The 25860-nt window shown below is 40.9% G+C and overlaps 1 protein-coding gene across 11 annotated transcripts in view; it reads left to right on the forward strand.

Moving 5' to 3' along the window:
* The window catches only part of FAM53B (family with sequence similarity 53 member B), a 123227-nt gene that overhangs the window by 47216 nt on the left and 50151 nt on the right, over positions 1-25860 (forward strand). For all 11 annotated transcript variants that reach the window (XM_035137750.3, XM_035137747.3, XM_035137756.3 and 8 more), the window contains exon 5: positions 14240-15018. In XM_035137750.3, coding sequence (XP_034993641.1) covers positions 14240-15018 — 779 coding nt within the window. The remainder of the gene's footprint in view (positions 1-14239; positions 15019-25860) is intronic.

Here is a 25860-nt window from a genome sequence, read left to right on the forward strand (position 1 = left end):
CGGGGTGGTGGTGGAGAAATTGATAAAGCTGGCATATCCCTAGAAGAAACAACAATGACCTTGATAAGCTGTTGTGCAAGTCTAGCACAGGAATGATAACAGGCAAATGGGAAAGGGTGACTTATATCTACTGCGTTATAAGTCATGGGAAAACTTTACTTTTGGCCCTGCCAGTTATGTCTACTTGCTTTAAAGAGAAGGCTAGGCAAGCCAGACACTTTTGTACAGTAGAACCTCTTTAGCACAAAGATTCAGCACAAAGCCTGAGGAGGGATTTTGAGTGTGGTCAACCAAGCATGCTTAGAATTCTTCTTTAGACATATAAGATGAATACTTGAAAATCTGAAGTGGAACTGTATGGATGTTGGGTGTGGGTTTGTATATAAGCCCCCCCCCCATTTTAAGCCCACATGCATTCTCCCCACATACCTGTATAAATAGGACTTTGGTCTCAAGTGTGCTGATGCCTTATCTTCCAATATTCCTATTATGTTCTCACCTTCCCTATTAAAAAAACATGGATAAATCTATGAAAACTTCACACATTTGAGTTTGATTGAAATATTTGAGATTTTTTTTTACCTTTTTGTATGTATAAAAAATTAGCATGCTTTGGGCTTTCCTCTTTCTGCAGCTATTTTAGTTGCTTATAGGCTTTGTGTTTCTATTAGAGTACTACCTATCATTAGCTTTCTTAGGCTTTCAGTTTGTCTGGAAAGGGGCTGTTTCCTTTTCAGGCTTTGTTTTATTTCAATCCTTCTGTCACTTTCACACTAGCATTGCTTGATGACAATTACTGAAGCATGTCCCTGAAAAAAGTGATGGAAACAACTTTTTATCAGCTTTATTTGGAGAAAATGTGTGTGTGTAGTGCCTAGTAGCATTCATTGGCGCTCTCTCTCTCTCTCTCTCTCTCTCTCTCTCTCTCTCTCTCTCTCTCTCTCTCTCTCTCTCTCTCTCTCACACACACACACACATATCACAACACAGTTATATTTTGGGGGAAAGTATCTATATATTGCTCATTGTCATTAATTTGCTGTCTCTCTATCGTCACAACATTGTGTCATGGAAAGGTTTTGCTAAGGAGAAAGCCAGTTTTGTAGGGGAAAACAATAAAGAACAAATTCCTGCTTAATCATATGCATTTTTACTCAGTTGTACGTGCTGCTAAGCCCCATGGAGCTTGCTCTCAAGTAAACAGGCAGAGGGTTTTAGCCTTTCCTGGTGAATAGTTAATGTAGATATCTGAAAAGGCCGCAGATACCACTTGATACACTATTAAAAAAACATTAATCTTCATTAAACATTTGTCAGGTCACAGTGCCCTACATCCCCTTTTTTCCTTAAAGGGCAAGAATCCTCTGAGTTTTAAAAATGCTGAAATTGGTATAATTACCGCCAAGAGAAGAATGTAAAAGAATACTGTTGCTGATTTTTGTTTTGCAGGGAAAAGCATAGAAGATGAAAAACGTATTGCTATAAATTCAGCCTTGAGCAAGAACAATTTTGTATGCCTTGCTTGAGTAGCCCTTGAATCATGTGCAAATAAATCGTTGGTGTTATGGAACAGAATATTTCCTTTATCCTCCCAGACAGCCAATATTATATTTCTCCAGTCAAAAGGGATACAAATGTAGTGGGTGGGAGGGTCACAATGAGAAGCTGGTTCAACATAATGTTTAGGCAGTGAAACTATGGGTTTTTTGCTTTAAAAAATATGTTCTGTAGTCAAAGGATGAATTGAAGCAAATGTTTAAAGCAATGCTGCACCCTAATTCTTCTCTTCGAGATTAAAAGGAAAATATTGGCTGTCGTTCTCAAACTGCCTTTCCCAGAGTTGCTCCATTCATGTTAGTAGTGGAATTTGGCTAGCTTTAGGATTTCGTATTGCGAATGTTCAGTATTAATAATGGTAAGAAAAGGCCTTCCTGTGCATATTTATTCTGTTGTTTTTACTAAAGGAGCATTGGTAACTTGGAGGCAACCTGATGCTCAGAGTTATGATGCACAATTCTTAGGGAAGAGTCCCTATAAAGGCAGCATATATTTCTGAGGTTTGACAGCTAGGTGGGAGAGTTTGCTGAGCTCCTGTGGGGTTTAATGTTTTGGAGCTTTTGGCTCCCATCTTATCTGTACACTAGGGGTTGAAGCACTGAACATATTCCACTGTATATATCCAGACACTGGCATGTGCTCTGAATATACCTAAAGCAGATGCAGAGCTTTTACTATCAGCACTGAGGGTGTTGACTAGTTTCTTAAAGTAGCTGGCATGGCAGGAACCCATGTTGTTGAAAAGATATGCAAAAGCCACGTGCCCAAGAGAAAGATATCATAATCTTTAACTTCAGTTAGAACTGGGTCAAAATAGAAGCTCATCTTCTGTGGTATCTGCTGCTTTTCTCATAGACAATGTAACTGGCAATGTTCATTGATCTCATCTCAGTTCTGCGTCAAATACACTAGATCTGCAGTCGACATGGCCAAAGAGATTTTGATGTCTGTCTGAGATGCTAAATCCAAGCAATGCCCGCAGCTGTGATGGTAAAAATAAAACACAAAGCCAAATAGTTGAGAATTTTCTGCTGTAATGGCATAATTTTGATGCATCTCCCACTTCTTAGAGGTCAGCCACATGCTTTATTAGGAAACCAGTAGAATTGGCAGGCACTATTTCAACAAACATGCAACAGTTTATGGATTAAAATATAAAATTGCTATAGAGCCAGTTCGAGGGAAGTTTCATTCACTCCTCATTTTCAGCGTGTGTGACTAGTGACAGCTGATGGGGAGCACAGACACAGTTTTAGCCCTACATGTTACAATTTATTACAATTTACAATTACCATTTTCCCAGAGTTGGTGGTCTGTCCCTTGCTGTGGTCTTCTAGCAGAAGACAGACAACCATATCTTGGGGATTATCTATATTTCCTGCATTGAGCAGTGGGACTGCAAAGCACCTTCCAACTCTTATTCTTTTAATGCAGCCAGTAACCCCGGTAGTTTAGCATTTTCTTAAGCAGGAGCTCAAGGTAAAAATGGTTGCTCCCAACCTTTTTGTTAATTGAAAACTCTATTTAATTTGGAACTAGTCATTGAGAATTTGACTTCAACAGCTTTGCCCCAGGCTCGGTGGGCATGATTCAATAAACATCAGTAACTGGGCAAAATATTTGCTTACTACTTAAAGCTGTTTGAACTACCTTTAATGAGACTGTATTAAGGCACACACATAATTTTGCTGGCATTATTTCCTCCCTCTTTTTTGCCTTTGTGAAAAGGAACTTTCTGTGTTGTACTGATTTTTAAAAGTTCTGGTTACAGGTAGGTAGCCGTGTTGGTCTGGATCGAAGTAAAATAAAAAAATTCCTTCAGTAGCACCTTAAAGACCAACTAAGTTTTTATTTTGGTATGAGCTTTCGTGTGCATGCACACTTCTTCAGATACAGTGAAATGGAAGTTTCCAGGCACTTATGTAGAGAAGGGGTGGGGAGGGGTGGGGATGGGGAGGGGGAGGGGGGATCACTCAGAAGGGTGGTGGAAATGGGTGATTGACTGACTGATAGCTGTTGATGACCGCAAACGACTGCAAATGGTTTTGCATGAAAAAGCAAGGGTTGAGATGGCTGAAGATCGCTTATCATGTATAATGAGATAAGAACTCTGGTTTGAACAGAGATATCGGGTTCTTATCTCATTATACATGATAAGCGATCTTCAGCCATCTCAACCCTTGCTTTTTCATGCAAAACCATTTGCAGTCGTTTGCGGTCATCAACAGCTATCAGTCAGTCAATCACCCATTTCCACCACCCTTCTGAGTGATCCCCCCTCCCCATCCCCACCCCTCCCCACCCCTTCTCTACATAAGTGCCTGGAAACTTCCATTTCACTGTATCTGAAGAAGTGTGCATGCACACGAAAGCTCATACCAAAATAAAAACTTAGTTGGTCTTTAAGGTGCTACTGAAGGAATTTTTTTGATTTTTAAAAGCTTTATAAAAGAGAGAGAGAGAGAGAGAGAGAGATGAAATATAATGCTGGATGCAAAATAATAAAAGGAAATCTACACTGATTTGATTTTGGCACCATTGTTTTAAAATATGAATAGCATCATTTGTTACGAGAGCTACGTGACTTGTGCTGGAGCTATCTTAATAGATAGTTAGGAGTAAGGACATGCACTCTTCCTTCAAAAATGGATCATCTAATCTTCCAACCGGGAGGTGCTGAGTACAAAAGCAGCAATGGGAGATGGATAGTGTGCTGGAATGCTGGAGAGGGATGAGTGTCCTTCGTTGTACTGCTGGTTTTGCTCCAACCAGGGGTGGCGGGCTCTACTATATCATTTGCACCACCTGCCACACCAGCCTCTGGGGGACCTGTGGCCTTTCAGGTGTGCCTCTAATAAGATGGAGCTCCAACTCCCCTCAGCCACAGACAGCATGGCCAACAGCTGGGGATGATGGGAGTTGTAGTCTGGGCTGAACTCAGGGTGTTACTATTGCTGTATAAAGCCCTGAACCACTTTGGGACAGTTTACTTGAAGGATTGCCTCAGCCCATATGCACCCATTTGACCATTTGGATCTGTGGAACTGGCACTTCTTCAAGTTCCACATAATGTGTGTTATACACTTGCAAGAAATCGGTCCTTTAGTGTGGCAGCACCTATATTTCAAAAGTTCCTGCCCTTTGATATTAGGCAGGTGCCTCCACTGTCTTGTTTTTGCCTCCTGCTAAACCCCTTTTTTTCCTTTCAGCAAGCATACCCAGACACGGAACTTTAGCATGCAATTTTGACAAGTGTTTTAGAATTACTGATTCTATTCTCTGTTGTATATATATATTTATGTAGCTAGTTTTGAATGCTTGTTTCTTAGTGGCATTTTTAATGAATATTTTATGCTGCCCATTGTCAGCAGCTCGGAGGCCTTTTGTCAAACTTTCATTTATTGTAATTGGACATTGGTTAAATAAAATATAACTAAATAGGGCAGCAACAGATGGTGGGGGAAGGGGCTTCCTTCCTGTTATGCCTAAGTGTGTTGTGGGCTGCTTCTCTCTTCTGGCATTGCTGTGGGGAAGTGGGGCATAAATGTTTGCTGGTTTGTTTGCAAGAGAACAGCGGAACTTGGTGATAAATGTTCCATGTCCTCACACCAGCTTAGGTGCAAGGGAATTCCTGTTAAATGTGACCACTGTGGTGGCCTCTGAGGCAACCTTTCTGAGGTGAAGTGGGATGTGGTGCTCTTAAGAAACGAAGAGTGTGAGATGGAGGCTACAGTTAAGAGTCCACACCTTACGTTAATCCATATAAGAGTTCTGAAGAAACAGAAATGAACTCGGAGGCTCCCGAATCAGGATTTCAAGCTCTTCAATCTGTCAACGTTGTTTCCAAACTTGTATGCCTCACCTCTTCCTGTTGCTAAGTGCCCACATAAAACAGATTGTCTAAATGACTAATTGCCATGAACGTATAACAGGAAATAATTTGAGTGAAGCTCTTATTCCATTTCTGTTGACTACACTTTGCTCTTTCGGCTAATTATTCTATAGAAAGAAGTTAACCCCCTACCCCATTTTGCATCAACAGTACCACTCTCCCTGAAGATTGTGTGTGATAGGGGACCCTTGGGGTTTTGCATTGGCTGATAAGCTAGCCTTGATGTGAAATCTTTATGTGTCGTCTGCAGGACTGAATCGGGGATGCTTGCCTGTTTTTTGACAGAAGCAGACATGTATGTGTGTGGGAGTAGCCACACCCTGACTCTGCCGTCTCTAGTCTCTCCTCAGCCCTTTCTTATACTTGATGTTTGTTCAAGTGGTGCCAAGTACAGGTTATCCAGTCTCCTCAGGGAATAGCTGCGGAGGTCTGATGAGCAAAGCAGATTTTCAGATGAGTGATTCCTTATTGGGCAGAGGTGCCAGCTTCTGGCCTTGATCTTTCTTTGGCCTGTTGTCTTTTTCACACACAAACACACACGAAAAGCACTTGTCCCAGGTATGCATAGTGAAGTTGCACACTCATTTTGGACATAGAAAAGGGCATTTTCCTATCATTCCAAAATCAGTTAAATAATGTCACGAAGCGACAATTCAAAGCAAATGTTTTCCAGGACGTGATCTGGCCATGCTGGGGCATGTTTGGAAAACATCGTTGCAAAGAATTACAGGAAATGTCACCTCTGTCCAAAATGATTTTGGGCTCTCAGTTTCTTAGGGAACATGGAAAAATAACTTCGGTACCCTTTTGTGTTACCAAGGACAACTTGGCAACCAAACGTATTCCACATTTACCAAGTGGCATGACAGATAGGCCCAGGCCAATTTAACCATATGCTTTTTTCAGGTTTACATCAGTAAAGGAAGGTTTAGCACCTGTATTTCTAAAGACCATGTGTGTGTTGGAGCAGGAGGTGGAGTGGGGAGAAGACTCAAACCATCTTGCTTTTATGGGAACTTTGTGCAAAAGGATTTCAGGCACACAGTGATGTTGCTAATTCATTCTGACCTCAGCAATGTTCTGTTTATTTATTTTGTATTTATTAGTAGTATTAGAGGGAAAGAGCAGAGGGAAGGCTTGTCACGTGTCCTATCCTACAGGCTCTAGAATAAAAAACAGAAAATACCAGTGAGACCTGAAACAAAATATTGCAGCATGTTTCAGTATGTTTTTGAATGTGTATCTGTGTGTGCACACACACACGTCACACAGATGCTTCTAAACCTCAGTTTTCACCTAAATAGGCTGGTTCCTCTCTCTTGTTTTGGCTCCATTTCTTCAGCACAGTGGCACCGAGTTCATTTTTAGATAAAGCAATGCCATACCATCTAAAACAAATAAGTGGATTGTTGGGAGGAGAGGAATGCTTGTACTTATTTCCTTAGGGAGGGGGGGACTTTTAATTTTGGGGAAAGGCTTTTTTTAGTTTTTAAGATTAAGAAACAAAGAAGGCTTTGGAGAAAATATTAACCTGTTCATCTTGGAGCAAAATGTTGGGTCCAGTATTCATGTGTGTAAGCCACACACCTTGCTGTGATGTTTTACTCTGATGAGGCACATTTTGTGCTGTCATTTCATTTCCCCCCCAACCTAGATTCTTTATCTTTGTAAATCTTTGTGTGTATGTGTTGGGCGCAGCAGGAAAGCACGAGTGGTTTCTGTGTCATCACTGCCAGCTAATTACCGCCATTAAACTCATTCTACAATGAGAAGCCACATATTTCATAAATGGAGTGTGCAATGGAAAGTACAAACTGCTGGTTTCCTAACACTCTTGGCGTACCAGGCAAATAGTACACAAGGAAGTAAATTAAATGCAGGTGCAAGAGATCATGATAAAATATTGGCAAAGAAAACTCTGCACTGTGTGATCCAAACCATTTGTATGCCCAAACCCCACCCAGACTTCAAAATATCACAAAGCCTATAAAGACTTCAAGTTGCTGCAATATGTTGTTTTATATAATTTATGTCATATAAAAAGATCATAGACCTATTTCCCCCATTTGCCCTGTTTATTTGATAACTTACGTTTTTTATTATACTATAACAGTATTTGTTATAATTTAAATTAAAAAATTAAAATTAAAATTCACAACCACAAGTGGAAAACAACCTCTACCTGCAGTTGTTACTAATGGAATATCTGCCAATTGAGCTCATAGGTAATACCTATGTTTGGCTGGCTCTAACTCCCAAACTTTTCTGCAGGGAAAAGCTGCATTTACTTCAGTAGTTCTTGTGCCAGCTAAGGAATAGTGAGCAAGAATATTACCCCCCCCCCCCACCGCCAAGCCATTGCCCTAGCTTTATATATGAAGTCTGATCCTATGCATGACACTTTCCTTTTTTCAAAACACCCTTCCACACTGTTGCATGCCTTCCAACATCTTGAGTTGCAAAACCGGGATGCACGTCTTCCCGCTCATGCTCCCACGTGAGCCATGTAACCCAAATGAGATCATGGAGCCCCAAAGGGCTGCTGTACTCGCATACAATAAAACAGGGTGGCCTTCCCCCTCCGAGACATTTTTTGGGAAAGAGTCTACCAACCTCTGGAGCAGATTTGGGAAGTGAGGTCTGCTGAGAGAGAGAGAGAGCCCGAAACTTGAGTCCTTTATTTACAAGTGATGGAGTAGCTTTGGAAATTGGGAAGGGGGAAATGTATGTCTCTCTCTCCTCACCCCCTTGTTCCCTTCCTGAAACATCCTTGTGTAGTGCAAGGCTGTGAGGTTTTAAATCTCATGGTACTTATCCCCACAATCCTCACCCTTACTAGAACCTGTTAGAGGAGTTTGTGCAGGCCAGCTCCATCTTTCCCTTCTGAAGACTTGACTGATAGACTCACATAACCAGCCCAACTTCTGGTTTCCTTAGGTCCCTGTTAACTCTTTATTTTTGGTACCATTTTGCTTGCCAACTGGAACCACCCAAGTGAAAGCTCTGGTAACTGAAAACGGATGCTTCGTAATCTCCAGAGAGTTCACAGTCTATGAAACTGGAAAAGATAAAGATGAGAAGTAATTGCAGAATTTTAATCAGCAGTAGTTCTGTACAAATAAAGTATGGATAATCCTTCCAGTTATCTCTGTATTAGAAAATCTGCTGGTGCAAAACATCATCAGTTTATCAAGTGAACTTTTTTTTAGTTTAGTTCAATGAAATAAAAGAAACATTTATGTATATATAGGACATTATTTATACATCTTCAAATATAATTTTAATTCTACTTTTCTAATTTCATATGGTATTAGTGAGTGCTGTCACTTCCTGATTTAAGGCACATTGCAGTACAGTAATAAAAAAAGAAAGCACACTTGGGTTAGCAGCACAACAAGTGCTAAAAAAAGCAAGAACATTTTGTTTGCAATGGTGACATCAGTATTGTCTAGCTGCATCAGAGTTTACAAAGTTCACACTAGCCAGTGTCTGCTTTAGCTGAATCATTGTTAGAAGTGTTTTCTTGCAGTAGTGGTCTAATTCATAAAACTAGGTCATCAACTAGTGATCAGCTCTGTATTCTGCTCTATTTAGCCATTAATTCCAACCAAGGCCTGCCAGTTCTTGGTTCTCTATCTGTATATTTTACTTCCAGGTGTATTCAAGGCCACATTAACTTTGCTTCTCATAGAAAGACCAACTTAGAATTCCCAAAAGGTGGCTTTCCTTCTCAGTTTTCCTGTGGTATAATGTTCTCGCTAAAGCACACACATGATGAAAATACAGTATTCTGATATTTTCCCTGAAACAATTTTGAGGACAGTACTGACATTTTTATATTGCCATTTTTATCACATGCAGCTATGACTGGGTGAATAGTCTATTGCATCATGTCATCTGATTTTGTTTTGTAAGAAAAACATCCTTAGCCTGTGAGCCACTGGCTTTCCCTGAATAGACTATAGAACCACAACACAGATGACCTCTAAGGTGAACTGATCAGGTTATTGTTGTTTTCTTGCCAATGGAGACTGAAAATGTATAGGCCGAAAAGCTAAACTGATACCAGTGGCAGCTGGTGCCCACTAGATTTGCTAGGGTGGCTAGCAGGTCATGGAGGTGTGGTCAGTGGGGTCAATGGTGTGTGATCAAGCTGTCTAGAATAGCCACTTGTATATTGTCCCCAAAGAGAATATACATCAACAAAAAATAAGATGAAAGACAACATTTGTTTGCATAAAACTGTATATGTTAATTTATATGTCTAGATAAAAGCTTATTAATAAATACTATCATGGTTAAACCAACCAATGCATTTAAGAAAATGAAGGTAAAGGGATAACTTATTTACTGAAAAATGGATGTACTGGTGCAACAAGGCTCAAGATAATATGCAACCATATGTATTGTTGGAAACACTTTAAAGAGTAACTATTGGTATTTACATAGAATACTTAATTTGCTTATTTATTTTTGCCTGATTGAGAGTTTGTATGCTCGTTTATTAGTTTATGCTACATCTTTACTTTTTTGTTTGGTTTTGCAAAGAAAAATGATAAAATGAAAAATAAGCGTAGAACACATCCCCCCCCACAGTGGGGAAGACTATGACCAGGTGATCTGTCTGTGTCCAGCTGCCAAGAGTCAATGGGCAACTTCAGGGCCTCGGCCTTCCCTTCTTATGGCTTTTGACTGTGGATGGAACAGACAGCATTTTAAAGAGAGGGCAGTCTTCTGTAAAGCAGGACACTTGGCCATCCTAATAGAGTTCCTCTGTGTAAGCTTCTGGCTGCATCACCGCTGCAGTAATTATGTCAGCATGGTAGTGTAATAAGGCAGATAATCCCTTTAAAGCAAGAAAACAAGTCAATTTTGGACATCATAAGGAAGCATCTAAATAGCAACAGCAAGTGCCAGCCAACACTGTACACAGAAAAATCGTGTCCGATGTAAAGGATAGTGGCAGTCAAGAACATTGGCAAAGACAGCTGGGAGGAGCATATGGAGACTGAGTGAGGAGGGGTTGTATTCAGATTTTGAGTGGAAAACGTCTAAATGGTAAAATGGAGACCTTGGGGGACAGTGATATGATTTAGAAGATGCTTCGCTCATAGGGTTTGTTCCCTGCCCTCATCCTAGATTAGAAACAGAGGGCAGCAAGAATGATGAGGACTTTCACATCGTTTGCTGATAAGAGTAATCTCTTTTTCTTGGCACTTATATTGTCACCATCTATTGCTTCACAGGCTACTCTCCTAATAAATATCCACAGTGTATTTGTGTTTGCACACTCAAACACACTTATAGTTAGAGTCACCTTATTAAAATATCCATCACCCCAAGCTCTGAATTCACCATGTATATATTCCCCCGCTGAAATAGCCCTTTCATTTATCCAAATTGTTAGGATGTTGAATTTGAGCTGCATTCAGTGGACAATTAAATTGACTTGAGTTTCACCGTAAGAACCAGCAACACTGGTTTCTAAAAACAGAAATGTTCTCAAAGTGAAATGATTTAAGTTTTTATTTATGGCTTGTGCTGAATAGGATGTTAAGTGAACTTTCAAATATGGTTAAACCATATTTCATGCATAAGCAGTTTCAGTTCCAATCTTTTGATTTCCTTTGTCTCTTGAGAGAGAGAATGAAGAAGCATCACTCTCAGATAATAGCACAGAACCTGTTGTTCTCCACCACCTTTTCGTGGCTTGTTATTTAACAAAGCTAGTGTCAGGCGCATTTTACTCGGCAAGCCTTAACAGCTGTCAACCACAGCAGATGTAGGTGAGATGCTGAAATGAATAAGCCGCCTATGGTGAATTATTATGTAGTTACTGTTTCAGTGTCTTTTTGCCCACAAGCCTGAAACACTTACTGGGGGTGTGGAGGAAACCATATATTCATACATTGTTCAGAGCTTTTCAGTTACGCAAAAAACCCCGCACCCTATTCTAATAATTGTTCTGTTTTCTCTCTGCCATAACTGGATCAATGGATAAAACAGAAGCCAGACGTTAACAGAGCAAGGATCGCTGTATGAGTATGTAGTCTTGTATTCACAAGTTGCTTTGAATCCAGTGCATAATAGTAAAGGCAATATGTTTATGTCAAATATCTTTTTGTTTAACGGGAGAAGAGGATTTCTACCCCCCAAAAAAGGAGAGGTTGCTGAGGCTTACAAACTGAAGCATGTACATGGTTCAAATAACACTTAGGTTTCTTCCGCTAAGCCCATCGGTCCATCCTTGTTTTTTTATTCTATGGAAAGAGGATCTAGTGATGGAGCTGACAGCACAATCCTATACGCATGGACTGTTTACCCTAATCACCTCTGTCTTAGTCAAAATTGCCACCAGAAATTGTTTCTGTGAAAGGTAAAGCACATACTCATACATGACAGGTGGCCATCCAACCTCTGCTTAGAAACCTCCAAGCCAGATTGGTTGTTTGCCAGACCATCCTATGTCAAGGAACCAGAAGTTTGGAGAGAAACCTCCACATACAACAGTTTAGCACAGCTGTAATAAGGCTAAACATGGTTCTTTTGTAGTTTTTCTTCTGCTAGATCCTGAAAGATCTGCATTGTGCTTCCTTTATATTTTAGGACCAAGTTGCCCCATCCCCTTTTGTAAGATATAGTCTCTAGTGTGTGGCTTTAGCAATATGGTCTCTCGGCTACTTTGCTTTACTCCAACCTTCCCCAGCCTTGGGTCTCTGGAAGCCCAAGCTGGCTGGGGATTATGGTGGGGAAGTGGCTCTCAGTGTGGTGTAGTGGTTAAGAGCGGTAGACTTGTAATCTGGGGAACCAGGTTCGCGTCTCCGCTCCTCCACATGCAACTGCTGGGTGACCTTGGGCTAGTCACACTTCTCTGAAGTATCTCAGCTTCACTCACCTCACAGAGTGTTTGTTGTGGGGGAGGAGGGGAAAGGAGATTGTTAGCCGCTTTGAGACTTCTTCGGGTAGTGATAAAGCGGGATATCAAATCCAAACTCCTCCTCCCCCTCCCCCTCCCCCTCCTCCTCTTCTTCTTCTTCTTCTTCTTCTTCTTCTTCTTCTTCTTCTTCTTCTTCTTCTTCTTCTTCTCCTTCTCCTTCTCCTTCTCCTTCTCCTTCTCCTTCTCCTTCTCCTTCTCCTTCTTCTTCCTCTACAGAATGCATATGGTAAAGTGGTCAGCAGGTAACTTTGCAGAGGGGGAAAGGAGTAAAAAAAAAACCCTGAGTGCTGCTTGATTTGCCTCTTTTAAAAGATTTATAGTTGCTCATGAAAAAATAAAGTTGAAAGAGACAGGTATCCTGTATCCTTTTGTATGGACTTACCAAAGCTTTTTGTATTGTAAAACGTGATGTCTGAACCCTGAGGGTCATGGCAGCGTGCCAGTAAAATTAGCTTCTATTTCTGTTTCTTTTGTCTGGTGACCTGACCTGAGAATGCTCTGTTGGCTGCAGTGAATATGGTGGGAAAATAAGTGACATCTAAACATAGCTGTAATTGCTAAATGTGTATTTCTTGCTTTGCATTGTGATCATTAAAGTGAGGGGGGGGGGAACAGAACTGATAGCTGCATCCAAAAACAGATCACAGCATTTTGATGGACGGGTAGCGCGGGCATCCGTCTGTAAACGCTAGTTGAAGTAGACAACAAGGGGTGGCCATGCAGTTCAGGACATCCATGTGTGTGGGGTGTTAAAAGGTTCATATTTAAGCATTATTATATTACTGGAACCATTTTATTATTTTAGTCATTGTTGGTAGAGCTGTATTACCCTAGCGGCTTATTATGATGAATAGCCTGTTTGTTTTTCCAGATTTAGCCCTACTTGTCTTCATCATTTTGGGCATAATCACATTAAAATTTAACAGTGATCGTTACGCATTCAATACATGTTTCTGTTTACAAATCCAGGTTATAAAATTATGACTATCCTTGTGATAGATGGCCTTGCTTGCTTGCTTCCTTGCAAATAAGTTTATCCATACACACACCTAATAACTAGCATAATGTTGATCTCCGACCTTAGTGTTTTGGACTTGCAGTGCCCTTTCCGTTTAAAAAAACAACTCAGTTCTTCCTCATTGTTGCCATTGAGTCCAGTGTGTATTCAAAATGGCTTAACTGTTTGTCCTTTTATTCATGTTTGCATGGAAACAAAATATAATTGGGTTTGTTTCCTATGAGGAAATAGAACAAAATACAGCACCAAAACACTGCTAGATAACTCAGCGGCCAGCCTAGTTCTTCAAACTGCTGCAGACCTGCTCAAAAAGCAGCAGCTGTGCCTGGATGAAAGTGGATCTTATTGAAAAGATGGCATTCTTAGCCATGGAGAACATTATGTTTGTACTGCTACTGTTCATCACAGAAGAAAGATCTGACATCAATTTATACAGGCTGAGCAACATCAGTGTTTAATACTGTGCCTGTCTTGATTTTTGACCCTCTTTAAACTCTTACATTCACATTAAACCTTTATGTTTAAGTTTTTTTAAAAAAGTCAGCTCAATATGTTTTTACATTAAAAGGGTTTGTTCATGAAAAAGGGGGGCACACTGCTGCTTGTTTTTCAATATTTTCTGCTGCTGCTCCTCCTTAGTTAACTAGCTTGTTTGTCCCTCCATCCTTAATCAATTATTTGTCAAACCAAATTCTAACAATTAACTAGTTTATAGTGAAGTGTCCCATGAAATATATTGTTGTTGTTGTTGTTGTTGTTTTAAAAAATATGGCAGGTGAACCATATTGCTAATTGGTGCTAATGAATGTATATCATTTTATCATTTCCAACTTAGAAAATGACAGATGGAGAGATCTCAGTAGGAAATGTCCCCTTCAGATCGATCAGCCAAGCGCCAGCATTTGGGACTGCCTGCCTGACAAAAGCGAAGAAAGCGCCATATGGCAGAGAGAGGCAGCTAGCACATGCGCAGTGACCAACTTGATCAAAGACCTCAGCCTCAGTGACCGCAATGGCAATCCCTCAGCACCTCCCAGCAAACGCCAGTGTAGGTCGCTCTCTTTTTCTGATGAGATGTCTAGCTGTAGGGCTTCATGGAGGCCTATAGGATCAAAGGTCTGGACTCCTGTAGAAAAGAGACGGTGTTACAGTGGTGGAAGTGTCCAGCGCTATTCCAATGGATTCACCACCATGCAGAGAAGCTCAAGCTTTAGCCTTCCTTCCAGGTCAAACACTCTTTCCTCATCCTACGACCAGTCTGCGTTTAGCAACAGATTAGGATGCCAGCCATGCCAAGGAATGAGAAGGTCAGCCACTTATGGGCAGGCGAGTGATATCTGGGGCAGCGACCACGGCTCTGTAGAAGGTGGCAGGGTTGACATCCAGCGGTCTCTCTCCTGCTCCCATGATCAGATTTCTTTTTCGGAATATTGCCTGCCCTCAGCCAGCAGCACACCTGCCTCAACCCCAGAGCTGACAAGGCGCTCCAACGGGCTTTCCCGAAGCCGGTCCCAGCCATGTGTCCTTAATGACAAGAAAGTTGGAATTAAACGGCGGCGGCCTGAAGAAGTAAAGGAACAAAGACCTTCACTGGATCTTGCCAAGATGACCCAGGTAAGAGTTAATTACATTGTATGGTTATGCCAAACATTTACAAAACACATAAAGTATGTATTTACATTATAGACAGTGTGCAACACACTGATGTGGTAATACTGTGTAATTAACAAAAGCGGGAAGCTGGTTGAACCCCCCCCCAAAAAAAACCTGGTTCAATTGTGTGTTTTGTTTTGCTTGCTTGGAGTAGAGGTAATTGTTTCTGGCCTTTCCTTTTATTAGTAGGAGACTGATTGTTTTTCTAATGAATTTGATATTTAGGATCATAACCACTAGCCCTCCATGCCCTAATATGAAAGGTTTTGCTTCTGAAAATTTCATTTGTTCATAATCTGTAACTCACTGGTCTTCAACTGGTGGATCATGGCCTGATCCAAGGAAGGGGGGGTCATAGCAGGATCATGACCACCATGCACTTATATGGCAAAAGATTAAGAAATAGGTCCCCAAATATAAGTTTGGGTTAAAAGTGAGCTCTGGGTCTGAAAAAGTTGATGGCTGTTGCATAACTTAGTCACTTTTGATAGCTTAGCCTTATTTGAATGAAATGGTGTTTCCTATAAATAGGCAGCATAAGTTTCAGCAAGCAATGGTTGGGTTTTTTATTAAAACAAACTTATTGTTAGAAATTGCAGAAGAGGTGCTTTCAAGCACATGCTTGTGGGAAGCCAAGGAAAACCTCAAGGGCTCTTAGTGTTTGTTTTATTTCTTGATGAATTCTCAAAACTGGGGACGTTGCTGTCTATGAGTGTTGACTTCAAGCAGTCTTGTCTTCTGTAATTTTCCACTTCTTTATTACATTTCATTTTCAGTTGTGAAACAGAGGTCAAAAATTTCCCCTTTAGTCAGGAATCCGAAGTGTGAGCAGACAAGAGATCTGAAGTGCACATCAGGGAGGATGTTGCTCCCATAAATTCTTAACTTTCAGAATCCATTTGTGAGATAAGTGGCCTTTAAAATTGTGTGGCACATAACTAAGCTACAATAACTCTTCGGACAACAGGACTCCAAACCAAATTCATCTTATTACCTAATAATCAAGGGTTTTCTTTTAGTGATTCAGCATTTTTTGTCTGTAATTTATAGGCATGCACTTGTTGATAAAATAAAGATACCCTTGTGTAAAACAGAGATAAACTAGGGTTTAAAGATCTGATAGCTTCCGCCGCCCCCCAGCAGCAGTGCATTAACTCTGCTTTATCGGCATAATTCCTGTTTTGCTTTATTGATTTCTGCAAGCCAAAAAAAGCTCCCCACATCGTTCACCTTTCACTACCTGTACTACTCTCAACATTGTTGTATGCACTTAAAACAGCTGTTGCACCGTCATGAAAATACGATCCTTTCCCATTGTTTGTATTGCTTTCGATTACAGTGACACTTCCTTAAAAAATGGTGCCGGGTCATCCATTTTAGTTGTATGCCGCCTTTCCATAGTCAATACGGCTTAAGATGAAATGTGCTGCACGTGGTATTTCTGTTAGCTATTTTTGTTAACAGTGAGTCTCCCAGGCAGGTACAGCTGATTAGAAAGCTGCAGTTGTCCTCTATTCCCCCTTATCCAACACAATGACTTTTGACAGTGGAAACTCGTTTATTTTCGTTTTATAAGACCGTGATGCTTTGCAATACTTTTATGACTCTATGGGTGATTGAGTAAGTTCGTTTTCTTTTGTGTTTATGGGAATGCTTTTTCCTTCTCTAGAGAAGTTCGAAAGATAAAAAGGGTAAGAAAATAACATGCTTGGGTGATTTCAGGGGGAGACATACTACATTATACTGCTTGCAAGTCCCCCTTTGAAAATGTGTGTCAGTGAAATTTAATATGCTAAGCTGCTTTATTAGCTTATAAACTGGATAGGTAGTAAAAACAACCTTATTATTTTTTACGAGTCCCAAGTTGAAATCACACAGCTAGCATCACTGAAGGCCTTTTCATTTTCTTGTACTTGTAGAAACAGTTTAAATTATATAGTCATTCATGTTTGTACCCAGGTATATATAGGTTGTTTCATTTGCTCCAGGCTGGTATCCAAGGAAGTGGTAGAGGCTGGAAGCAGGGATGAAAAAGGCACCTGAATGAAACAAACCTATGTGGTTGGCTTAGCTTTTCATCTGCAGGGCTCCAGGTACGTCAGGCATATATTAAAGCAGCACATTGGAGGCTTATAACTGCTGTAGCATTGTAAGCAGCTCTGGAATAGAGTTAAGTGTCCATGATTCTGCAAACATGTGTCCTCTTAGAATTGTGATAGGAAAATTTGTGTGTTTACCCGGAAAAGTGATGGCAAGAGAGCAGTAAAATGTCACCTTTACCGCCATATAGATGACCATGGTTATGAATTGGATCCTGACAAAGGGTACTTTTGGATGGGTGTTTATTGTGGGGTCAATGCTGCTCATGGATGTTAGTTTTTTTCCAGCAAAGGGTAAATTTAGTATGGATTTGCCCTTTCAACATAAAATCCATTTTTTAAAAAAAGTTTCATGCCAGTGACCTGTTTATGATCGCTGATTGGCCCATCTGCAGTATTCGCTCCCAGTATGGAAGCACCCAAAGTTAGTTGAACTTGGGCCTCAGTAGAATATGACTCAAGTCCCATCGCTGAGTGGAGGTTGGTCCATTCATGAGGCACTGCCCCATCCAACCTTCATCTGCCCTCAGTTTGTCCTCACCTGCTTGCCTTCTTGCCTTCTTACTTCCAAGAAGTTCCGGAGGTGGCACTGCCTGTAGCAACTTCCTCTTCCTTACTGTTAAGAGCTGCTCTTGCAGAACTCAGCAGGAGGAGGAGGAGGAAGAGGAGACAGAATTAGAATTGGCTTGCTCTGGTTGCCATTGGCTCTGGCTGCACTTCCCCTTCCTTCTAGCCTACTAGTCTAAATGGGGACCAGCCACCACTACCCTTGATTTCACTGGGCAGCTAAGCCCAACATACGTATTCTGGATCCAACCCCAATGGGTTCAGTCTGCGCTCAGTTTAAATGGAAGTTCTGTAGTAGTTCCTGCACCACTGAATGGAGGTGGCACATCAGAATTACTTTGTGGATTTTTCAAATTTCATTACTGCCGGGGGGGGGGGGGGCTGGATCCAGTTCACGGGCTGTATCCTTGCCTCCCGAAACCCCATCTGTCGCCTGATGTGACCCATTTTCCTGTGCCTTTGTCATTTGAAATCAAACTGCTCTGGCAAAGGAACAGATTTTGGCAGAGAGCCACATCTTTACGTCCCATACCCATATATGACATCATAGAATCATAGAGTTGGAAGAGACCATAAGGGCCATCCAGTCCAACCCCCTGCCAAGCAGGAAACACCATCAAAGCATTCCTGACGGCCATATGGCTGTCAAGCCTCTGCTTAAAGACCTCCAAAGAAGGAGACTCCACCACACTCCTTGGCAGCAAATTCCACTGTCGAACAGCTCTTACTGTCAGGAAGTTCTTCCTAATGTTTAGGTGGAATCTTCTTTCTTGTAGTTTGAATCCATTGCTCCGTGTCCGCTTCCCTGGAGCACCAGAAAACAACCTTTCTCCCTCCTCTCTATGGCATTCTTTACTATATTTGAACATGGCTATCGTATCACCCCTTAACCTTCTCTTCTCCAGGCTAAACATACCCAGCTCCCTAAGCCGTTCCTCATAAGGCATTGTTTCCAGGCCCTTGACCATTTTGGTTGCCCTCCTCTGGACACGTTCCAGCTTGTCAGTATCCTTCTTGAGCTGTGGTGCCCAGAACTGGACACAGTACTCCAGGTGAGGTCTGACCAGAGCAGAATACAGTGGTACTATTACTTCCCTTGATCTAGATGCTATACTCCTATTGATGCAGCCCAGAATTGCATTGGCTTTGGTGTAGGGCAAATGGGCTTGGCCAAATCAGCTTTGTTGGTCAAGTGGGGATGCCTGGCTTGCCTGATTAGACTGAATGTTCTCCATCACTGCTTTTTTGAAATGATTCATATGAGTTAGGATTCAGCAAGTTGACATTAAATTTTACTGTTTTGCTTTGCTAACCTTCATATGCGCAATATAATTCAACAGCTGTGCACCAGTTCACACATCATACTTTTAATGAGGGCCAAGATGCTGGAATCTTGGAAGCCACGTTTCAGGTTACAGACTCTGCTAACCCAGAAATAGTACCTCGGGTTAAGAACTTTGCTTCAAGATGAGAACAGAAATCATGTGGCAGTGGCGCGGCAGCAGTGGGAGCTAAAGTGGTACCTCAGGTTAAGAACAGTTTCAGGTTAAGAGCGGTTACAGGTAGGTAGCCGTGTTGGTCTGGATCGAAGTAAAATAAAAAAAATTCCTTCAGTAGCACTTTAAAGACCAACTAAGTTTTTATTTTGGTATGAGCTTTCGTGTGCATGCACACTTCTTCAGATACCTGAAGGTATCTGAAGAAGTGTGCATGCACACGAAAGCTCATACCAAAATAAAAACTTAGTTGGTCTTTAAGGTGCTACTGAAGGATTTTTTTTTATTTTACTTAGGTTAAGAGCGGACCTCCAGAACGAATTAAGTTCTTAACCCGAGGTACCACTGTACTGTACTGAAATCCTGTCTGTAGGGGGCTGTGAACTTGAATGGAACAGTGTGTGTGAGAGAGAGAGGGGGGGGGGAGAGAGAGATCAACCCTTTTCCTAGAGGCCAATTGTTCTGATCAAAATTGTAAAGGAATCTTCTGCCATGCAGGCAGAAAGCAGCTTGGAAGGGAAGAGATTTTGATTGGAAAAACAACCTGTAGGGAAAGAGTTAATCATTCCCCACACCATTCCAATCAAATTCACAGGCTCCTACAGCTGCATTGAAGCAAAAAACAAAAATATCAGTAGACATCCCATGCATCTCCCACCTCTTTGGACCTGACTAACCCCATGTTGTAAGCTAACTTCCCTCTGCCTGGGATGCTGAAGAAAAGAGAAACACACTCCTGTTTGGAAGATAATTTGTGCAATTACTTTTAAGTTGCAGTCTTTGTTGTAATTATAGAACTGTGTTTTAAGCTAAAAGACCTTGCTTTGTGCATATTCCCCAAATTACTTCTTCTTCCCCTATTAATTTTAGTGCTTTGCTGATCTGAATCCAAAATACTTAGATATTCCCACATTTTTCCTGGCAATTGTCAGGCAGGAAGAACAGAGCTCAGCCCCATGCTAACAATTGGGTACATATAACAGCCATATTATAAGTACTGTTTTCACACTCTAAACATATTTGGCGTTTGAATTTGCCCCCAAGCAGTGATGGTGCACTATATCTGACAGTGACGAAGAACAGCACAATATGTTCCTCTGTACAGCAAGGTTCCTGCTGTGCAAGACAATACAAAATCTTTTCTACTGCATCTTTGTAAGTGAACAGCCCCTCTTGTGTGGGTCCTTGTGTGATCTAACCATCTGCATGGAGGAACTAAATAAATTAGTCCCAAATGGTGGATCAGAGTCCCAGAAAGCCCAACATGATGGAATACTACAAGGAGGCTTTCGGGCAAAACAGATTTCTGAGTCATTCTAATTATGATCAGGCTTTTTCATTAGATGAAGCTGCTTTTAATGAAATGCAAAGAATCAGTCACCTTCTTCTAATTTGTACTAAAAGCTATTTTGATCATGGTTTTTCCATGCAGTGCTTTCCCTTAAATCCACCTTAGGGAGGCCCAGGAAACATTTTTCATCCAAGGATGGGCAAAAACCAATTAGGATTTAAAAGACAAAAAACAAGAAAACCCCAACCAAACAACAACAACAAACCCCCTGAAAAGTGTGTTATGGTTGAGATGTGAATAGTTTGGAGAGAAGGCACTACGGTACATGCTAAAGGTAAATGACTTATGATTAATGTGTCTCACAGCAACATTATTCTTTCCGTACTGTGCAGTCATCACCACAGAAAGTAGCAATTGTGATTGCCAGTGCTGTAAGCTCAGCTCAAATTGGAGAGCCAATGTGGTTTCCTGACAAATCAGGAAGTCCCCCGTTAAAATCTCACTTGATGGCCTTTTAGACATGCCACAGTGTCTCATCCAAGGCAACCATCCCCCATCTGCAACATAGAGATGATAATAATGCTTACCATACAGGGTTGGTGCAAGGAGAACAAAAAAAGGTAATGTGTGTGATTTTCTTTTAAATTCAGTTCTATGCAATTACTAAGCTTTATTAAATGTAGGGAATTGTAATTGTCAGGTTAGTACAGTGGTACCTCTACTTACGAATAACTCTACTTACGAATGTTTCTATTTACGAATGGAGCTCCGTCCGCCATCTTGGATGTGGTTTAGATAGGATTTTTTCTACTTACGAATTTTTAGATAGGGTTGCTTCTACTTATGATTTTTTTATCCCAATGCATTCCTATGGGATTCGACTAACAATTTTTTTCGATGCGTATTCAGAACGCATTAAATTCGTAAGTAGAGGTACCACTGTAGATCCTCATGGTTGACTTAAGCACTCAACCTTGGGAAGCTTCTCAAAAAGTTAGCCGCCTTGTATTATTATATGCTTCAGGAACCTGGATCTCTCCATAATGAAGGCTGTTTGGACTACTGGTTTGAGCGTTTAAGGTCTGTTCTTGTTTAGTTAAATGTGAATTTATTTGTAGCATGCATCCCAAACGTGATCCATCCTGCCCTTTAATAGAGCAGTTCATCCCATAGCATAGTAATCCACCCTCTGAATATACATAAGGGTTTGGTGGATTCTGTTTCAGTGTATCTGACGAAGTGTGCATGCACACGAAAGCTCATACCAAAATAAAAACTTAGTTGGTCTTTAAGGTGCTACTGAAAGAATTTTTTTATTTTGCTTCGACTCAGACCAACACGGCTACCTACCTGTACATAGTAATTTTTATTTTTCATGTTGTGCCCTGACAGTAACAAGCATGGCTGCTGTGCAGAGCTGCGTTATCACACAAGGACTTTAGAAACATGTTTACATAATGAAAGATCACACACCATTGAACTGGGATTTTTACAAGCATTCTGGTAGAAGCACAATGAAGCCTTTTACAATTACTGGTGAAAAGTAGAATTTTGCCTAAGGCTGCGGACTAATTTAGAAGACTGGAACTCTTGTTCTCAATTCTTCCTTAGATTTTTCTCAATGGCCAGAGGCAAATTGCTCAGCTTTCCCCCACCCCCTGGTCCTCAAAGGATTGCTGTGAGCCTGAGCCTATTGTTTGTAAGGATCAGCAAGGTTCCTAGAAAGTGCACTCTGTATAAAATAAAGCAAACAAATTATTACAGGAAATTATTGATGGTGTTGTTGTTTTTAAAAAGGATCCCAGCATTTAAAGCAGGAGACACACAAGGAGTGACCACACTGTATGATAATGTGCATTCTGTGTTGGATTTTGGGGGGTGCTGTGTGCATGACATCGTCTCTGTACCACAGTCCAAAGTAGAATGGATGAAATCTGTGCCAAAAATGCACTTCTCGAGTGCTTGTTGTGTACTTGTGTACACAGAGTGCTTTCTCAGGTCACCTCCTTTTGGGGCAGACCTACTCATGTCGCAGGGCTGTGCCTCTCCCTTCACTGCGTTTAACATGTCTATGAATGAATTTGGTAAAATAGGAAGCAGTAAAGTAACTCAGTTGTTTGTTTGTCCGTCTCTTTCTCTCTCTGTATATCCTCTGTATAGCAACACACCAGTTCCCTCTCTTTCAAAAGATTGTGAAAAACCTTTAGCGCCCCCCCTTTTTTAAAAAAAGAAAGGTCTGTTGAAACCCTAATTGAGGGGAGAGGAATAGAGAACACACACTAGTTTGAAAATGTGACCACCCATGTGTACAGAAGACACAGATGATATTTATTTCACAAGATTTATATACCACTTTATTGCAAAAAAAACCCCTCAAAGTTGTTTAGAAAAAGAATAAAACAATAAAATTATTCGTCAAAAGAGTTTAAAAACTAGTATTTAAAACATTAAAAATTATATTTAAAAACTGTTGTCGGCCTCTGTCTGTCTTGAGAGACAGTGGAATGTACTTCCAGGGATGAAGTCAAACCACTAGAGAATCACAGCACCTGCTGTGGTTGCAGAGGCTGGTGACTCGTAATTGTGCCTCCCATGTTGTTTGTGCTGCATTAGCAGCACCAAAGCGAACTCTTTGGGGCGCAAGCTGGTCCAGCAGTAGTGTCCACATGGATGCTGAAATGGTAAAGGTAAAGGGACCCCTGACCATTAGGTCTAGTCGTGACCAACTCTGGGGTTGCGGCGCTCATCTCGCGTTATTGGCCGAGGGAGCAGGCGTGCAGCTTCCAGGTCATGTGGCCAGCATGACAAAGCCGCTTCTGGCGAACCAGACCAGCACACGGAAACGCTATTTACCATCCCGCTGTAGTGGTACCAATTTATCTACTTGCACTTTGACGTGCTTTCGAATTGCTAGGTTGGAAGGAGCTGGGACCGAGCAACGGGAGCTCACCCCGTTGCGGGGATTCGACCTTCTGATCGGCAAGCCCTAGACTCTGTGGTTTAACCCACAGCGGCACCCTGAATGAACCTCTAAATGCAGGTACACATGTGCAAGATTTTCCTGCATGTTGAGTATCTTGGCTAACCCTACTGAAATAGGTTTGGGTTCTAGCCATCGATGATGAAGGAGCTGAGATTTCTCTTTATTTCTTGTTTGTCACATAACACTGATGTGTTTTGAAGTGAGTAGGGGATCAGAAGGAGTAACAGTTACTGAGCAGAGGTATCTTTCTGTCCTCTTCTGTGCCTTTTAATATACCATGCTGCTGGCTGCCAGCGCTGTTATCTCTACCCTAATCTGTTTTTTCATAATGTCTTGGCCATTGCAAGCTCTGCAGGTTTGATCTCATGTTAATACAATAATGGATTTATCTTTGCAAATGCCAACAAGGTAATTCTACTGATACTATCTGCAGTTTTGAGCAGTTTAATTGCAGGTAATTTTTAATGGCTGACTCATAAGAGAGAAAATGAAGCTTGGTGGTAGAGGCAGATGAAAAGCTGTTCTCCGAGACAAAATTCCCATCGTCAGCACCAACATCTTGTCGTCCACCCCCTAAAATTAATCGCTTCCATTAATTTTTATGAATTGTAAGCACACAATGATTTCTTACACATCTTTACTCAGAAGTAAGTGTGATTAGGTTTGCAGCCTTCATGCTGAGATGACTAACAGGCACATACCCACAAGTGATATATATATATATATATATATATTGAAGGATTCATCCTCCAACTGAATTTATAGCCTGGGATTCTTGAAACACAAAACTGAGTCCTAGCTTTGACAGCAAGTTGCGGTATATCGGGAATGTTTTCAAGACGCCACCTTTACCCCCATGATAAATTGGTTAAAAAAGCACATCGTTCCAATGATGTAGCCCTTGTATTCAGATTACCTATTCTAGGTCAACATTGTACAGTACTACAAATTTAAAATGGGTTTGACTTCTTCCTTTCCCTTCTGTAGAAGTATTGAAAGATACATGTGGGTGTTGTAAATCCTTTCCAGCATCCTTTAAATAAAAAAGCCCATAAGTCTTTTCATGAATGCACTGATCTAGTAGGGTGCTGCAGCCCTTTCTCGGTTGTTCTGTAAATCCATGTGTACGTAGCACATGGATACCTAGGGTGGAAATATTTTGCTGATCGCAAGAAGACTTCAAAAGTTAGGGCTAAAGTAGCATTGTGCAATGTAGAGACATAGTTACGGTAAAATATGCTCATATGTTGCATCATTAATGCCTTAATGTCTGATTGAGTAAATGCTTTCTAATTCTAATTCAGCATTACCAGACTATCTAGTGCTGATGGGAAATGCCTATGATGTAATCTGAGCTACCCATGTGATCATAATATCTATACTTTACCACCACAAATCTGCTTCCCTGGAGCTGGCAATGATTCCTATATTAAATGGGTAGTCATGTCACAAAAGGGACCTATAAAACCAGGTCTGATTTGAAGTGTACTTGGTAGAAACCTGAACCAGGACTTTAGAAGAACAAAATTTTAAAACAAAGACCAATTTAGCAAGAATAAATGTGTTGATCTTTAAATCGCCTTTGTTGTTTCTATTAATTATACACAACTAATTAACCACCCCTTTGATTGTGATTCATAGCAAGTTTTAAAGTGACTCTTCAACTGCATATAGTGAGGTTCTGTTGGAATTGGTTTGTATGTGTTACTTTTCCAAAATCAAATCTGGGATCTGCTCCCAGCTAGGAATTTGGGGCTATGTCTATAAAGTGCCTCCCAGTGGCAGGCCTTGGCAGAGGTTTGTGTGGGGTTTGTGTCCATGTGTGCCGTTTCCAGGAAGGTATACTAATTGTGCAGGACCTTTGAGTCATAGTTATTCTTTTGGCTGTTCTGTCTGCTGATTTTGCTAGACCCTTTCATTTCATTTCCCCTCCATTTTTTTTACATTAGCAGCAATCAGCATAGAAACTGACACAACTCTCATGTGGTTTGTGGTCTCAGACATGCTGAATTAGCACACCTAAGACCAGTAGAACAAGGAGGAGAACATAGTATATGTTAAACATGTATGCTTATATGTTGTGTGGTACAAAACAGCTTCTGGAGAAGTTTTAAAGATATTTGTTTATTTAAGAACATTTGTTATACCATTTATTTTAAAAATATCCAAAGCAGTTTACAACTTTTTGAAAAAGCACTACAACCAATAAAAGAATTAAAGCTATATAGCATTTATTTTTTAAAAACCCTAAAGTAATGGATGGTTCTCAACTAATTGTTACTCAGAGTAGACCCATTGAAATTAATTAGCATGGCTAGGTTAGGTCCAATAATTTCAATAGGTCTACCATGAGTAAAATGTAGTTGA

Source organism: Zootoca vivipara, chromosome 5 (genome assembly GCF_965207765.1).
Source record: "Zootoca vivipara chromosome 5, rZooViv2.hap1.1, whole genome shotgun sequence".
NCBI lineage: Eukaryota > Metazoa > Chordata > Lepidosauria > Squamata > Lacertidae > Zootoca > Zootoca vivipara.